Genomic DNA, 18,008 nt, shown 5'->3' with positions numbered 1-18,008 from the left:
TTCATTATACTTTCAGCCACCATTACATCAACGTGAGGGAAGAGTTCGATTGTTACATATACATTATATCCTTCAACGGTAAAATAAAAAGTAAAAATTAAAAGTTCCATGGGAAGAGGGAAATGATTAATTGACATGGTATGAAGGGAGAGGGGGGTCCCAGCTCTGTGCAGCAAGTATCAAACTAGGATTTTGGTGAGTGTGTGTTCATAAGGCATGGGTGAGACAATGTGGGCTGTTTTGAGTGAGTGAGATGGGATTAACTCTAAGATTAAGGCTTTTTGTGAGTAGTAGGCTGTTGTGACTAGTTAGTAGACATTTGTGAGCTCTGGTTATGTAAAGGGGAGTAAAGAATATTTGAGGTTAGATGAGTGTGGGCTGAAGGGGATGAGTAGTGAACTTAAAAGGAGATCAACCAATAACAAATAGATCAAGAGTTTCAAAAGGAGTAGTTGTTTTTGAAGGCTGAGATGCTTATATTTTTATAGTGGAGTTTTAGGGAAACATTAATTAACAAGAGTCCAAAAAACGTAGGGTTCATCAGAGGTGGGAAGCCAAGGTTAATCTTCCTAGGATTTTTGGTCAGAAATAGATGGCTTACTTTATGGGCTGCTTTGCTTCTTTGGGTAATGATTAAATGTCAAGATTTCTGGGGCTGAGCTTAATCAACGTGATTGGGACGTGTGTCAAGAGCAAATTCTAAAGTTGCAACTGAGATTTAGACCCCCAAGAAGTAGGATTCAACACCCCAAGCTAGGTGTCAAGTCCTAAGCCTACTTCAGGGGGTTCCGCTAGAGGTCCCTTTATGCCCTCCAAACCACATGTTCCCAATTTTTTCCCCTTTAGGATTCATGGGCTTGGGACATGAATCATGTCTTGACATTTAACATTTATAGCATCAATTTGCTGGTTTCTGCTCCCCTTCCGCTGGAGCTGCAGTCTTTAAGGAAGGTGATGAAGTTCCATCATCCTTTAGGTTGCAGCTGATGTTTCAAGCCTCGAGTACTGTTCACGTCAGGTAGAGAGTGACAAAAACTGATGGGACAGCTCCTAGTTCATCCCTAAGGACTTGGTTCTCTTGTTGTACTTTTGGTTAGGGATGAACAAAGGCTGTTTGCACACTTCCAACCCTTTGCCTCTTGCTAGGATCTCTTGGGTTGGGCTTGTTCACCTAGGCTGTTTCCTTTGTGTGCATCCTACAAAATCAACAATACATTTTGCCATGGGCTCTCCTTCCTCATGGACTTTTATTAGTAGATATTCTTTGGGTTCTTATAGATACTTGCAATTGGTCTTTGGGCAATTAATTGTAATGTTTGCAACAATATGACAAGTCTTAAAGTACCTTTGAAAATAACCTTTACTATGACAGATTCCATATCATAAATAATGTCCATGGCTTCTAATAGTTGCATCATAATTTAAATAGCAAGCTTGTGGGATCGAGTACTTTCCATGAGTCTTGATGCCGTGACACAAATGGTGATCACGTACTTCATGGGTTTATAACGTCATCTTCAAAACAATCCCTAATGAGTTTTTTTATATAAGACGATCGCAATATGTAGGCAACGATTATACCATGATATATATTCTTTTTCTTTTGCCAAGCGTTTAATAATCTTGGATTTTTTGATAAAATAGTGCAAATGGATATCGCCAATGGGGACTTGGGCTTTTGATATTGCTAATGAAGATTGGACTTTCGATATTGCCAATGAAAATTGAGCTTTCGATATTGCCAGTGGGAACTGGGCTTTTGATCTTGCCAATGAGAATTGGGCTTTGATGTTGCCAATGAAAATTGGGCTTTGATGTTTGCCAATGGAAATTGGGCTTTGATGTTGCCAATAGAAATTGGGCTTTAAATATTGCCAATGAGAATTGGACTTTTGGATAAATAAATTACCATGGGTTTAAACCATGGGCTTTGATTATGGACTTGAATTCCATTGATAAAGTTGCTTTGCTATGGATTTGAATCGTGGACTTTTCAAACCTTGCCGAGCATAAGTATTCTCGGTTTTTAGAAAAATTAGATTTTATCTTGCTTTACTAAATAATTCGGGCTTTTATGAGAAAATATTAGGCCCTGTAGCCCAGTTTTGTGGTAGAAAGGAGAAAGGTTGTGGGCTAGCATGGTGATAGTTAAGCATGTCCAGTAATACACAGGAAAATAAATAGGTTTTATTTAAATAATATTAGGTGTAAAGAAAAGTACCTCAACAATCGACACCAAACAAAACCAACAAATGACTGAATAAACCCAGCAAAATCAAACTCACACCAATCCAGCAACATCACCAAAATTGGAACCAAATTAGAACCAAATTGGAACCAAATCAAAACCAAAATCAAACTCATGCCACGAAGCCTCCATCACAGGACCCACCAAACCGCGCCCCCAATGAAATACAACAACCTCGCCACTCCATGCCGATCGCCAATCTAGAAACCAGAAACCTCCACGCCACCGCCAAACCCAAGTCGGACCCACTACCCATGCCAGATAAACACCACCACCATGAGAGAAAGATGTGAGAGAGAAGCTTGGAATGTTGAGAGAGAGAGAGAGAGAGAGAGAGAGACTGATGAAGAGAGAGAGAAAGAGACAGATATTTAAAGGTGGGGAATAAAAAATAATAAATTAGTTTAGAACGTTGCTACAATACCATTATAAATTTAGGATGGTACTTGTTGAGGTACAAATTTTCAGGCCTTAATTTCATTAGCCCACTCCCAAAAATACCCACATAAGCCCATAAACTATTTTGAGCTCACATAAACATTTCCCACATATTACTCAAATATTCTCCATGTTATTGGGCTCTCACAAATATTCCATATATAAGCCCCATATATTATCTTGGGCCCTCTCACATATATTACTCTTATGTTATCCAACTTGGGTTTTCACAAAAAAAAAAAAAAAAAAAAAAATACCCATCATATTACTATCAAAACTGGGCCACAAAATTATACTATCTCCACACAAAAAAAAAAAGCCCAAAAACATTTACCTTGTGGGAAAATCCTAAATGCCCAACAAAACCCCTCTAAAGCTCGTTACGATACGACACTCTAAAAGCCCGTTACAATACGGCACTCTAAAAGCCCATTACGATATGACACCTCTAAAGCCCGTTACGATACAGCACTTAAAAACCCGTTACGATACGGCACTTAAAAACCCGTTACAATACAGCATTCTAAAAGCTCATTACGATACGGCACTCTAAAAGCCCATTATGATACGGCTCTCTAAAAGCTTGTTATGATACGGCTCTCAAAAGCCTGTTATGATACGGCTCTCAAAAGCCTGTTACAATACTGCATCTCTAAAAGCTCGTTACGATATGGCACCTCTAAAGTCCGTTACGATACGGCACCTCTAAAGCCCATTAGGATACAGCACCTCTAAAACCCATTGCCACAAGGCATTCTCACTAAGTCCGTTGCTACACGGCAATATTTTACAAAATCCTACAAAGCCCAAATACTAATTTGACACCTATTTTACAAAGTCCAAATACTTATATTGACACTATTTTACAAAACCCAAATACTAATTTGTCACCTATTTTACAAAGCTCAAATACTAATTTGACATCTATTTTATAAAGCCCAAATACTAATTTGGCACCTATTTTACAAAGCTCAAATACTTATTTTGGCACTATTTTACAAAGCCCAAATACTAATTTGGCACCTATTTTATAAAAGCCCAAATACTAATTTGGCACCTATTTTATAAAAGCCCAAAATACTATTTTGGCAAAAACAATTACATTATGCTCAAAGCCCAAAACTATTTCTTAGCAAAATATATACTAAAGTCCCTAACTCATAGGAAATATAAATTACTCATCTCTCAAAAATATTTCTTTCACAAAATTTATGGGAACTATGCTTATTTTTCCATAATCAACTAACAAAAACAATTACATTATGCTCAAGCCCAAAACTATTTCTTGGCAAAATATATACTAAAGTCCCTAACTCATAGGAAATATAAATTACTCATCTCTAAAAAATATTTCTTTCACAAAATTTATGGGAACTATGCTTATTTTTCCACAGTCAACTAACTATAAAAGCCAATATATATTACCCATGACAAAACTATTCATTTTTGTAGGGATGACCAAGTCCAAAGAAGCTCAACTACAAAGCCCAGCTAATGTATAAATCCCAACAGCTGAAGTTCACGTGAGCTGTCTAGTCAAACTTCAACACAACCCAACAGCTGGAGCCCATCACCATCAGTTCCAGCATGTCTAATCAGATCAGAAGAGGGACACATGTCCAGCAGGGGTTAAACCCTTCCTTGCCAAGCTAAATTCCATTATTTCTCATGTGACATAAAGCTGAGCTAACATGACAAAAAGCTGGGAAGCTTCAGCCAGCTGTACCTCCTTTCTTCTCCAACCCATTCGGTCAAAGACTAAGGGCAGCCATAACCAGACTGTGGAAGCTCCTGGAACAGCCGAAAATCAGTTCATTTTCATGCCAAAAACGTGTACTCTCTGGTTCATGGACCAAGTACATGAATCCCAAATGGGGAAACTTAGAAAAATGTGGTTTAGAGGGCACCAAAAGGATCCCAGGAAAGGGATCCAAGATTGACACTTAGCTTGGGGTGATACAATTTGCCCTAGGGAGCTTTGATTCTAGTAGTAGCAAAACCAAGATCATTAGCCTAACCTATACCTTAATCCCATTCGCTAAGGACAAATCAAAATTTAATACAAAGTCAAAACCCTAGCTGTTATTACCCAAAACAGCAAGAACATTCTAAAAGCTAAGCTTACCACTCTTGGTCCAAATCCTATGAATGATTCTTTAAGAATTTTCTGAAGATTGAGGCTGATTTAGCAAAGATTATTTGCTAATCATCCCCGAAAACTCAACTATAAATGGAAGCTCTCTATCAACACTCCAACAACAACACTAAGAAATACACTCATAGAGAAGAACTCTTCCTTAACTTCTCTGTTTAGCATTCTCTAAATTCTAGCATAGTTCTGAGTCACTAAGCTCTCAGCTTCAAGTACAAAAATTGAGTTTTCTAGTTCCTAGCCCAAAAAACACCCCTCACATCTCTACTTATAAGCTTTTACCCATCCCCAGCAGAAAGTCTCAGCACCTTCACTAAACACTTTCTCTCACTACTTATACTACTTGAAATGTCCTCATTACTCACTACTTATACTATATTCACAAGCATGTCTTGGCACCATAATGATCTTGCTGCGCTAACTGGAATCTCTCTCTCTCCCTTCATCTCACACTAAGTTTTTCTCATTACTTGTTATAATGGAGCTCATAATATTCATTTACTTATTTACTATTGAAGGTTATAATGTAACTGTCACTATAAATTTTTTTTCTCATATTGTTGTGTTAGAAAACTCTGTTCTAGAGCCAATGGGTGATGAGTTTGAAAATGTGGATACTTTCCTTAATCTATAAAATAGATAACAACTGGAGGTTTATTCTGTTCTGTCTCACTTTACCGCTGGGCTATTTTTCGCAGAAACATTTTACTGTTGGGCTATTTCTTACAATATGCTTTTTAATCATGCTGATGTGTCTGCTGTAGGAATTGTTTATGGGTCATTCTTGTCAGTCTCAACCTAAGCCCAAGGCATAAAATAAAGTGAATTATTTGGATCTTCACTGATAGCCTTTGGGCCGTGCCTTGAGCCCATCGTCAAGTTTCAGTTTATGCCTCCAACCCAACACAAATCTCATTTGCCAAAAGGAAAAAATTTTCGCCCCCGACAGTACTATAGCACAATTGTAAATTTTTTTACAATTAGAGGACCGTATAATAGGCCTTTTTGGTGATTTGATGCTAAAATACATCGATGTATACCATTTGCATCACCGAGTACTGATGCTCTAATGCTCTAATAATTTTTATGTAGGTAAGAAGCATGCTAAAGCGACGTCATGTCATTAATGATTATGACTTGTCATTAATGCTACGATGTGGTATGTTGGGGATAATTTATTTTCCTAAAACTTATGGCTGTAATTGGATTAACTTGTCGGTGAGTTCTAATTAGTTTAATTAGTAAAGTTTCTATCATCAAATATAAAATCTAGGGTTTCAACACTGCATTAACCAAAAACCAATTAGTATATTGATTTAATAATAAAGATAAATCATCATATAGTGAATGCGATAGGTTGATTTTAATTTTAATTTTTGAACGATATAAAGCAGATGTTATATGTTGAAATTCTATAGTGTAAAAAAAGGACTAACCTGCCCTTTTACATGAATTTATTAGTGACATCACTTTTATGATACATTAATTACAATAAACCAAGTCATCAAATATGAACGTGATGGAAAAAAATGTGTCACCGCATTTATGGCCATACAAAATTTTAAACTATGCCATCTTTCTTAGCTTGCAATTACAAGGGAAAACTAGTTGGAACTAGAATTCTAAACAATAACAGCTCAAGAAACAATAGCACATACTAGTTTGTTGTAATCACGCTCATCAATCTTATATCCTTTATCAAATGGTCCAAATTATAGTAAGAGGACCCACCTTCACTTACACTTTCTTTTGCCAACCTAGCCATCTCAGAAGCTGATTTCATGAAAATTTCCCTCCTCTCCTCCATCAAATGATTAACCATTTTTTCTACCATAACTCTATCGCACACATCCTTCATGTCCATTCCCAACTTCCAAATCTCACTCACAAACCTACTATTTGTTTGTTGATCAGCAAAGTAAGGCCAACAAATCATGGGCACCCCAGCCACTATGCTCTCTAAGGTAGAGTTCCATCCACCATGAGTCAAAAACCCACCTATAGCCTGGTGGGCCAAAACCTCCTCTTGTGGGACCCAACCCACCATATACCCTCGATCCTTTGTCCCTTCAAAAAGTTCAACTGGAATTTGATCTTCGCCATCTTTTTGGGTCACCAAGTCAGGCCTTATAGCCCATAAAAAGCGTTTCTTGCTATTAACCAAACCATACCAAAACTCCATGAGCTCGTCCTTTGTCATGACCGTAATGCTTCCAAAACTTACATAGATTACAGATTTCAAAAGTTGAGCATCGAGCCACACCATGCAGCTTCTGTCCACTTCGAAGAGGCTGTTTGGAGACATAGATTGCAACAATGTCGTTTTGGATTTAAGTTTAGATTTAAGAATTGCATGGAGGGGTCCAATAGTATAAGTTTTGGGACATTTTGTGCGTATGTGAGATAGTACAAGTCCTTCTAAATCTTCAAATGAGTTAAGTATGAGTGCATGGGCTCGAGGGGATTGCCTAGACATATATTTAACCTGTTGGAGATTTGGGTCTGCTGTGTTTCTTGCTCGGCAAAAACTAGGTAAGTCTCGGATTCGGAGAAAAGTTTCCATGCCTGGCACACTTCTTATAAAGTAATTCATGTCTTCATTTTCTAGAGTGGTTACCAAACTTTTCATTAGTAAGAAATTTGACATAAATGTTTCTTTGTTGAAAAAAAAAAAAAAAAGTTTGTAACAAATTTCACTAATATTTTTAATTCATAAAAAATTATAAAACTATCATAGAATTACTTATACTTTCAAACTGAGAAAATTATAGCTAGCTATGTTATATATATGCAAACAAGTGATCATTTGCGATAGCGACAACACCAAGAAATAAAGGAATGACTGCTTAAAAGAAAGAAACTATCACATGATATCTCGGTAGGATCAAATATATCTATGATTTTTCTTTTTATTTTCCGGTTATTAATTTTTTGCATTTTAGCGTTGAAGAATGTCAATATGTATAAAATCAATAACTCACACGAAAAATTCTAGTCTTCTCTATCCAATTAGTTTAGCCAGAAAACAAAAGGTCCGAGTAGAGCTCATGAAAGTTTCGTCATCTTTGACATGCACCTGCGCATGGCTAATTTTATTTTAATTTTGAAATGATATTTTACCAGTCTAATTGTCTGTTCCTCAGTTACTAAATGGGTAGCTCATGATAAACAAAAGAGGTCGCTGTCATTTTGAGTCTAAAATATAAATAGCTTAGCTAGCGTGCATGCCATCAAGCATCACACTCCCTAGCTACGTAAATGGTCCATATCTTAATATCTATGGTCCCTAGCTTAGCTGCTTGCTTAGCTGTTTTGTAGTGTTTGTTGTGTTAGACAGAAAAAGAGGTCACTGTCTTGACTCTTGACAGCCTCCTTGTCCACGTCATTATTATTATTTTTAAACAAAATTATTTAACTTTTATTTACCCCATACGTTGCCTAAATAGAGTTTTGCATAAAAATAGTTGGAAACCTATAGGTTAACCAAAGTAGAGTTGAAAACTGATTACAACTCAACAAATTAGCCACCGTCCTACAACTACAAATAAATATATATGTATAGACACGAAGTTGGTGTGGCTGGCTGTTGCTAACATGATCAAAGCTCAAGAATGGCTCCGTGCAACCATATAGTACCTATGGTATTCTTTTTTCATGGTTTAAATTAGTTGTTTTAGATGCTATGGTATTGAATTACTCTTTGCCTCAAGTCTCGCATCTTAAGCTTGGTCCTTTTTTTTTTTTTGTCATCTACATTATTATTATTATTTTAATCTACGTTCTTTTAATGCTTCTATTACTTCGTTATTATTTTTTTAATTATTCTCATTAATAAAACTTATTGCTTTATATTAATATATATATATATATATATTTTAAAAAGCAACTATTTTTCACAATTATCATTTTATTTAAATAAAATTATTTTTGTTTAGTCCAAACTTAACAAGGAGTGAAACTCAATCTCTCTAACAAGTCTAGCTTAAACTCAAACTCATTATTATCATTTTTTTAAAAACGAAATTATTTTTGTTTAATCCAAACTTAATAAGGAGTGAAACTCTATCTCTCTAACAAATCCAAATTAAACTCAAACTCAAATATTGATAATTTATCTCCAAATTTGCTAGGTTAATCATGAACACTATAAAAGTAAAGCAAATCCCAATATTTTTTTTTAAAGCCAAGCAAAGGTATAAGCTCTTCTTATGTTATTTTCTTCTCCTCTACTTCGTTTAAAAAAAAAATTATGTTATGGTTTTTCGTGGTTTTACATAAACCACCAAACTCTCTTTAGCATTTTTTTACAACATAAAAAAGTTGGCAATTATTGAAATTTATCTTTTGAATGTAACCCATCTTTCTTTTATATTTCTCTATTGTTTAGTCAAATATATTTTATTTTGTTTCAATAATTTCTAAGCAGTGACTGATTCTTTAAATTTTTTTTGTCTTTTAGAAGTTTTAATATCTGAATTTTTGAGTTTTTTTTTTTGCAATATTAATATTCAATGTTGAAGTTTTAATATTTAATGTTGTATTTTTTTTGCAGAAGTTTTCAAGCAATGGCTTCTTCATCAAATTGTAACACAAATTAAAATCATATTTATCTATTGTTTAGTCATATATATTTTATTTTGTTTCAATAATTTCTAAGCAGTGACTGATTCTTTAAAAAAATTTGGTCTTTTAGAAGTTTTAATATCTGAATTTTTTAGTTTTTTTTTTTTGCAATATCAATATTCAATGTTGAAGTTTTAATATTTAATGCTGTATTTTTTTGCAGAAGTTTTCAAGCAATGACTTCTTCATCAAATTGTAACACAAATTAAAATCATACAAGAGTGAATCATGCAATGGTGTAGTTTCTTAAATTTTTTAGTTTACCTCACAAATAGGTAAATTTCAGTACATAGCACGGTTAGCGACTAGTTTAGAATAATAAAATTATGATTGGTGAAATATTATATTTATATGAAATTATTAATAACATATATATATATATATATATATAATGTCTCTTATGCACCAATAATGACATTCGCTACAATAATTAAGAAAAGGATTTTAAAATTTTTAATGTAAACAAGAAGGCAAATACGAATTTGGCCAGAGTGAGAAAGATTACGTACCTCTTATGGGAAGTTCGCCAGCTTCTATCATATCTTGAATACAAAAATAAGCCCAGAAGGAGCAAGCACTGATTGTACAGAAATGAATGACCGAAATACCAAGCTCATTGCCAACATCAATAGGAAAGCTCAAGCTACCATCTGCTATGATGCAAGTCACCGACTGTCCAGTAGCTGAATTTAACTGACCAGATAACATCATTTCGTTAAATAATGGCTCAGTTACCAATTTAATGGAATCAAACATTTCCATGAATCGGTCACCAGCTCGTGGGTGATCAGCTGGAAGGCCATCTGGGATGCTCTTGAATTGGAAACCAGGAAAACACGCAAAACGGTCTAGAATGTTGCTGTGAAGGACAAGGTGATTGTGGTTGTGATCGGTGTTTAGAAAGGTGATGTTTAGGCCAGAAAGTGAAAGAAGCTGGGCAAGATTGAGCATGGAGTTGACATGTCCTTGTGCTGGAAGAGGAAAGATAAGAACATGGGGAGCTTTTGATTCGGGTTCCATCTAAGCTCAATCTAGGGTTCTAATTGCTAAGTTTTCAGTGTGTCTATGGCAAGAACTAGTGCCATATATATATATATATATATATATATATATGGCGTGGTATACATGTTTTTGACAGGTAGATGCATGTGACTAAAACTTGTTGCACGTGTATATGTTGTGCAACAAATGCTGCCAATATGGATGCAATATTATTATCATTGTGTTGGAATCACGTTCATATCCGAGCTATCCATATTTTTTTTTTCAAAAAATCCAGATCTAGCGGTCCCAAAATTAAAATAAATAAATAATGTGGCCATCCAGAATCCACATGTATCATTTAAACTCTTAAAAAGGAAGTCTTGTTATAGAGAAATACTTAAGTATAACATGTATTATGTACTTAAAAATAATTGAGTAAATTACAACTTACCCACTTGTAATTTGGTCGAGATTTAAGTTATTTAGTTGTGATTTGAAATTTAATACTTTACCCACCTGAAGTTAACTCAATTAAGGTTTCATTACTTACTTCAATTAAAAACATGACTAGATATGTAATTTTGCTCCACTTCTATGTTTCTTTACTCCAAAAACACACCAAAAAAAAAAAAAAAACATAAAAATATATGGCCAAATAAGAAAAAAAAGATGTTAATAACGTTTTTTTTTTTTTTTTCAATTGGTTTTCTTTTCTTGATTTTGCTCCATTGCAGTTTCCAACGAGGAAAGAGAAAAGATAGAGAAGAATAAGAGTAACTAGAGGTCAAGGATGAGGAGAGATATATATCCAGGCAACTCAAAAGTGTTGGGAAATTCAAACTCCGGTTGATAAAATTAACAAGTTTTAAACTCAAGTTGTTAATTAGATTTATTATAAATAAACCTTGTTAAAACAAACAAACATCAATATTATGTTAATATCATACACAGCAGAAAAGTAAATAAGACAAAATATGATGACTCAAGCTAACCAATAAAACAAACTAGTTTCACAGTAAAAACCTGGGGGGAAAACCTTCTGGAAAAGTAATTCACTATAATAAAGAGAAGTTTTAGATCTAGTACAAAACCTTTATCCCTAGACTCTACAATCCCCGTAAATGAACTTACAGCAGAGACCTTCTACTGCTTCAGAACCTCTTGCAGTAGAAGGTCTGAAGCAGTAGAAGGTGCAAAAGACGCAGTAATTTCTTGCAGAGAGAATAAGACACTAGGTCACTTTTTGCATGTGTTCTCTCTATGTGATGACCTTTAAAATAAGCCTTATATATTTATAGGGTTGTGAGAAAAAAAACACTACACAAATATACAAGCATGGGCCGAAAATCAAATCTGGAAATTCTGATTTCGTAAGTCTCGACAGATTCAGCTTCTGTCGAGTTTCTATCAAGTTTCGTTCCTAAATCTTGATAGATACTGTTTCTGTCGCGGTATCTGTCGAGTTTTAATGAACAGTTTTTCTTCACTTGTTTCTTGGTCAGATCTTCATGGCTTTAACACTTAACTTGAACTCTTATTTCTTGAAGTACTAAACTCATCCTAGATCTATCTAATTACAAGTAAAGTGCATTTTGTCAAAGGATTACCCAATTATATAAAATATGTCCTCAACAAAAAATATGTGAAAATTTTACTATTTTAATTCTTTCATTGCTGTAATATTTTATTTTTGGTAGTTTCCCAATGCAGTCCAATTAACAGTTGTTCATTCATTGTGATTTGTCAATGGTGAATTGGTTGGCATTGTGACATTGTGCTATCCATGTACAACTACGTGAACTTGCTCCAGTTTTTCAAAAAGTAATCATTCAACTCTCTCAGCAATTGGGCTTTTTGTAAAGCAAGATGGTGTAATAAAATAGAGATGAAAATAAGATGGAACAAGAATAGAGTGATTCCGTGTATGGTTAAAGGTATTGAACAGGTATAGTTGATTTAGTAAATGTTAACATGTATAATGTTGTGGGCTTTAGGCCCAACTAGTTTACTTGTATAGCACTCTTACTTGTACTACACTCATATTTACTTGTACTGCACTCATATGCCTCCTATATAAAGGCACTCATGTATATTCTTTCAGTGAAAAATACAATACTATTGAATTCAGTATTTCTAACATGGTATCAGAGCCACTGCTCTGACCTTTTCTTAGCAGTTTTGTCTTCATTGGTGTAACTCCATTCTTAATATTGCTTCCGCTGTCACAACAACTGCCACAGCCTTTCGCCGTTGAACCTTCGAGTCTTCCAGACATCGTCCTCAGCTTCCGGACCTATAGCAGCCGTCGTTTAGGAGTTCGAACACTGCAAAGACCACGGCCTTTTCCGGCACCACCGTGAATATTGCTCCGATAAATTTTCCAAAGGTACCTTTGAAGATCATCTTGCTTCGATCTATCTATTCGTGAAAACCTCACAGTAATCGGAGCCTCCACGTGCCCTCACGCGCCGCCCAAAGCTTCAGCACTGAAGATCACGCGCCCATGCGCCTCCACGCGCCGAAACCTTTCCTCACGCGCCGCCACGCACCAGACCTGCACCTGCTGACGTCAGCCCTAGGTGACATCATCACTGCCACGTCATCGCTAACGTCATCCTCCATCGCGCTGCTGACGTCACCGTTGAATGACCGTTGACCGTTGACTTTTTCAGAGTTGACTTTTTTGCAGCCCAGGTGCTCCTTACCCAGTTTTTCACGTAGATTTCATTTTTCCAATCCATTTTTGCATATTTTGCTTCTAAATGAAGAATAAGGACAGGTCTTCTTCCTTTTGCAACAATCGTCGCCGACAATCCAGCAAACGTTTTTGCAATTTTTGCAAACGTTTTGACCATAATATTGAGACTTGTTTTCAGCGCAATAAATCAGCTGTTTCAATTTCTACTGCCACTATTAAGTCTTCGGGTCGCACTTTCACCATGACTATAGATGACCTTAAAAACATCATCGCCAATGTCATTCGTATGGTTGGTAATGCATCATATTCCTCTTCTCTTTCAGCTTTATCCGGTATGTCTCATTCCTCTTGGCTTATGGATTTTGCTTGTTGCAATCACATGACACCTCACTCGTCCTTATTTTTCTAGAACTTAAACCTGCACCACACCCTCTTATTATTCGCACAGCAAATGGTTCCACAATGTCTGGTCATAATATAGGTTCCGTTTCAACCTCCAACCTCTCCGTTTCTGGGGTCTTTAATGTTCTTGACCTTTCTTACAATTTGTTTTCTGTGGGACAATTAGCTGAGTTGGGTTATCGAATTATATTTGATTATTCTGGGTGTATTGTGCAGGATCCAAGGACGGGACAGGAGCTAGGGACCGGTCCCAGAGTTGGGCGTATGTTTCCCGTGGACAACCTTCGTCTTCCACTTGTTGCTCCTGTTTCTATTGCCGCAGCTGCTGCAGTTTCTTTTATTCCTTCTCTTGCTCTTTGGCATGCTCGACCTGGTCACGCATCTTCTTCTCGTGTACAATAATTGGCTTCTAGAGGTTTGTTAGGTTCAGTGTCTACAGAAAATTTTGATTGTGTTTCATGTCAGTTAGGAAAACAACCAGCTTTGCCTTTCAATTCTAGTGAATCTATATCCACTGATATCTTTGACCTTATTCATTCTGATGTTTGGGGACCTTCTTCTGTCTCTAGTATTGGTGGATCTTGATATTTTGTTGTCTTTGTTGATGATTACTCTCGCTATAGCTAGATCTTTAATATGAACATCGTTCTGAATTATTGCAAGTGTATTCTAATTTTGCAAAAATGGTTGAAACTCAATTTTCTAAACGTATCAAAATTTTTCGATCTGATAATGCTCTTGAGTACACTCAATATGCTTTCCAAGCTATTTTGCATTCCTATAGCACTGTTCATCAACTAACTTGTCCAGGTACCTCTCAGCAAAATGGTAGAGCCGAACGAAAACTTCGTCATATTCTTGACACTGTTCGTGCTCTTCTTCTCTCTGCCAAAGTTCCTGCTCCTTTTTGGGGCGAAGCTGCTCTTCACGCTGTTCATGCTATTAATCGCATTCCCAGTCCTGTCATCCAAAATCAAACTCCATATGAATGCCTTTTTGGGTCACCTCCAGACTATCACCACTTACGCTCATTCGGCTCTGCTTGTTTCGTTCTTCTTCAGCCACATGAGCATAACAAACTTAAGCCTAGGTCAAGACTTTGTTGTTTTCTTCTTGGCTATGGCGAAACTCAAAAGGGCTATCGGTGTTATGATCCTATTTCTCATCGTCTTCGTATCTCTCGCGATGTTGTCTTTTGGGAACATCGCCTCTTTGTCGAGCTCTCTCACTTCAGTGCTTCTTTATCTTCCTCTTCTGTCTTAGATCTATTTCCAGATGAAACACATATTCCTTCTGTAGCTGCTCCTGACCCTCCTATAGTTGATCCTGATCCTCCTGTAGCAGCTCCTGATTCTCTTATTGACTTCTCTGTCCAACCACCAGATATCCTTGATCCCTTTCCTAGTTCCCCCTTTAATGAACAGGTGGAAGATGAACAGGTCGAAGACTAGCTACCCAACCCTGATCTTGGGTCCCCTGCTCCTACTCCGCCTAAAGATCATGCACAAGACATTCCACCTCGTCACTCAACTCGGGTAAGGTCCATTCCTGCACATTTACTTGACTATCATTGTTACACTGCCCTTGCTACACTGCACGAGCCTCACACCTATCGTGAGGCTTCCACTGACCCTTTATTACAGATTGCAATGAAAGGGAAACTTGATACATTATCTAAAATCCATACTTGAGACTTGGTCACTCTCCCCCTTGGGAAATCTGTAGTTGGTTGTAAGTGGATCTACAAGATTAAGACTCGCTCTGATGGGTCCATTGAGTACTACAAAGCTCGTCTTATTGCAAAAGGTTTTACACAGGAGTATGAGATTGATTATGAAGAGACCTTTGCTCCGGTTGCTCGTATCTCATCTGTTCGTGCCCTCTTAGCTGTTGCTGCTGCCAGTAAATGGGATCTTTTCCAGATGGATGTCAAAAATGCATTCCTTAATGGGGATTTAAGTGAAGAAGTTTATATGCAACCTCCTCCTAGTCTCTCTGTTGAATCAAACAAGGTTTGTCACCTTCGACGTGCACTTTATGGCCTTAAACAAGCCCCATGTGCTTGGTTTGCCAAATTCAGCTCTACCATCTCTCGTTTGGGTTACATGGCTAGTCATTATGATTCTGCCTTATTTCTTTGTCGCACTGACAAAGGCACTATTTTACTTCTCCTGTATGTGGATGATATAATCATAACTGATGATGACCTCAGTGGCATTCAAGAACTCAAGGATTTTCTCGGTCAGCAGTTTGAGATGAAAGATCTTGGACATCTCAGCTACTTCTTGGGTCTTGAAATCACTCATTCTACAGATGGACTTTACATTACTCAAGCCAAGTATGCCTCTGAACTCTTGTCTAGAGCTGGACTCACTGATAGCAAGACTGTTGACACTCCAGTCGAGCTTAATGCGCATCTAACTCCCTCAGGGGGGAAACCATTGTCTAATCCCTCTCTTTACAGACGCTTAGTTGGCAGCCTAGTTTATCTTACTGTTAGTCGTCCAGACATTTCCTATGCTATTCACCAGGTGAGCCAATATCTGTCTGCTCCACGATCGACTCACTATGCTGCTGTTCTACGCATTCTTTGGTACCTAAAGGGCACTCTCTTCCATAGTCTTTTCTACTCTACTCAGTCTCCTCTTGTTCTCCGTGCATTTTCTGATGCCGATTGGGCATGAGATCCCACTGATCGCAGGTCCACCACTGGTTATTGCTTTCTTCTTGTTTCTTCTCTGATTTCTTGGCGAAGCAAGAAACAAACTCATGTGGCCCGTTCTAGTACTGAAGCAGAATATTGTGCCCTTGCTGATACCACATCTGAGCTTCTTTGGCTACGATGGCTTCTCAAAGACTTAGGTGTGTCTACATCCTCTGCTACTCCTCTTTATTATGACAACAAGATTGCCATTCATATTACTCACAATGATGTCTTCCATGAACGGACTAAACACATTGAGATCGATTGTCATTTTATCCGTTATCATCTTGTCCATGGTGCTCTCAAGCTAATCTCAGTCTCCTCTACAGATCAACTTGCAGATATCTTCACAAAGTCACATCTTAAGAGACGCCTTCGTACTTTGGTTGACAACCTCAAGTTGGTCTCACATTCACCTTGAGTTTGAGGGGGGCTGTTAACATGTATAATGTTGTGGGCTTTAGGCCCAACTAGTTTACTTGTATAGCACTCTTACTTGTACTACACTCATATTTACTTGTACTGCACTCATATGCCTCTTATATAAAGGCACGCATGTATATTCTTTCAGTGAGAAATACAATACTATTGAATTCAGTATTTCTAACAGTAAAAATTGAAATTGTGTTCTTCATATATCTCCTTTTGGTATCATTTTTCGCAGCTGCATGCGTTTTATTTTATTATATTTTATTTTCCTCTCTTCATCTTACAGTTTTTTTCTTCCCAAAATACGGATGTGAGCCCAATTTTAGCTTCCACTTCTTGGTTTTAGTTTTAACCATGGGATACTCCTATATGTGATGACTGAAAAATATAACTACAATCTGTATAGAGAACAGGTCGAATGAACTTTTTCTTCTTTATTATCATTTTTTTTTTCCTTCTAAGGTAGTAAAATAGAAGAAAATACGATATTAAGAAAAGAAAATCAATTAAAAAAAAAATCTTTACCGACATATTTTTGATTTTATATGATCTTATATTTTTATGTCTTTTGTGTTTTTGGAGGAAAGAGACATAAAACTAGAGCAAAATTACATATTTAGCCATGTTTTTAATGGAGATGGGTTATAGAACCTTAACTGAGCTAACATCAAATAGGTAAAATGTCAAATATCAGATTATAGGTAGATAACTTAAATTATGGTCAAATCACATGCGAATAAGTTGTAATTTGCCCAAAATAATAAATAGGAAGTCGCATTCTTTTAGTGAAATAGCGACGACTTTATAGGAAGTGCTATAAATAGAAAGCCTATTATGGGTTAAAGTTTATTTTGATCTCTCATGTATAAGTTTATTACTTTACATAAGGTTACTAGTGCTTGCAAGTCTTAGACATTTTTATGTAGGTACGCATGTTAAAGGGACATGTCATTAGTGATTATGACTTATTAGAATCAAATAGGTAAATGATTAAATTCATCATTTTTTAATAATTTAAAATTTTGAAAAAATTGGTAATTTAACATGGTATTAGAGTAGGGGATCCTAAGTTCAATCTTTATCTCATTCTCTACATCCCTTTAAAATCTCGTATATTGGGTCTCACCTATTAAAAGAAAATTTGAGCCCACACATGAGGAGGACTGTTAGAATTATGTGATTAAATGATTAAATCCACCATCTCCTAATAGCTTAAATTTTTGGGGAAATTGGTAATTTAATATGACTTGCCATTGATGTTATGATGGGTAATGTTGCGAATGATTTATTTTCCTTGTAATTTATAGTTGTAATTGGGTGGCTTTCAATT

General features: G+C 36.3%; 1 protein-coding gene across 1 annotated transcript; it reads right to left on the bottom strand.

The window, feature by feature from the left end:
- Positions 1-6,381: 6,381 nt before the first annotated feature.
- On the bottom strand, positions 6,382-10,520 carry LOC142641594 (7-deoxyloganetic acid glucosyltransferase-like). Its single transcript, XM_075816046.1, has 2 exons — positions 9,971-10,520; positions 6,382-7,442 (listed from the first exon to the last, which is right to left on the bottom strand). The coding sequence occupies exons 1-2, from the start codon at positions 10,479-10,481 to the stop codon at positions 6,496-6,498; spliced, it is 1,458 nt and encodes a 485-aa protein (XP_075672161.1). The 5' UTR covers positions 10,482-10,520; the 3' UTR covers positions 6,382-6,495.
- Between the last annotated feature and the right edge of the window lie 7,488 nt (positions 10,521-18,008).

Source organism: Castanea sativa, chromosome 6, assembly GCF_040712315.1.
Source record: "Castanea sativa cultivar Marrone di Chiusa Pesio chromosome 6, ASM4071231v1".
Taxonomy (NCBI): domain Eukaryota; kingdom Viridiplantae; phylum Streptophyta; class Magnoliopsida; order Fagales; family Fagaceae; genus Castanea; species Castanea sativa.
This window is presented reverse-complemented; position numbering and strand designations above follow the sequence as displayed.

Bases quoted from the DNA above. Each gene is read 5' to 3' on its own strand.
- LOC142641594 (XM_075816046.1), bottom strand. From the start codon at position 10,481: ATGGAACCCGAATCAAAAGCTCCCCATGTTCTTATCTTTCCTCTTCCA. The intron at 7,443-9,970 runs GTACGTAATCTT...TAACCACTCTAG, and splicing joins TGGCGAACTTCCCATAAGAG to AAAATGAAGACATGAATTAC.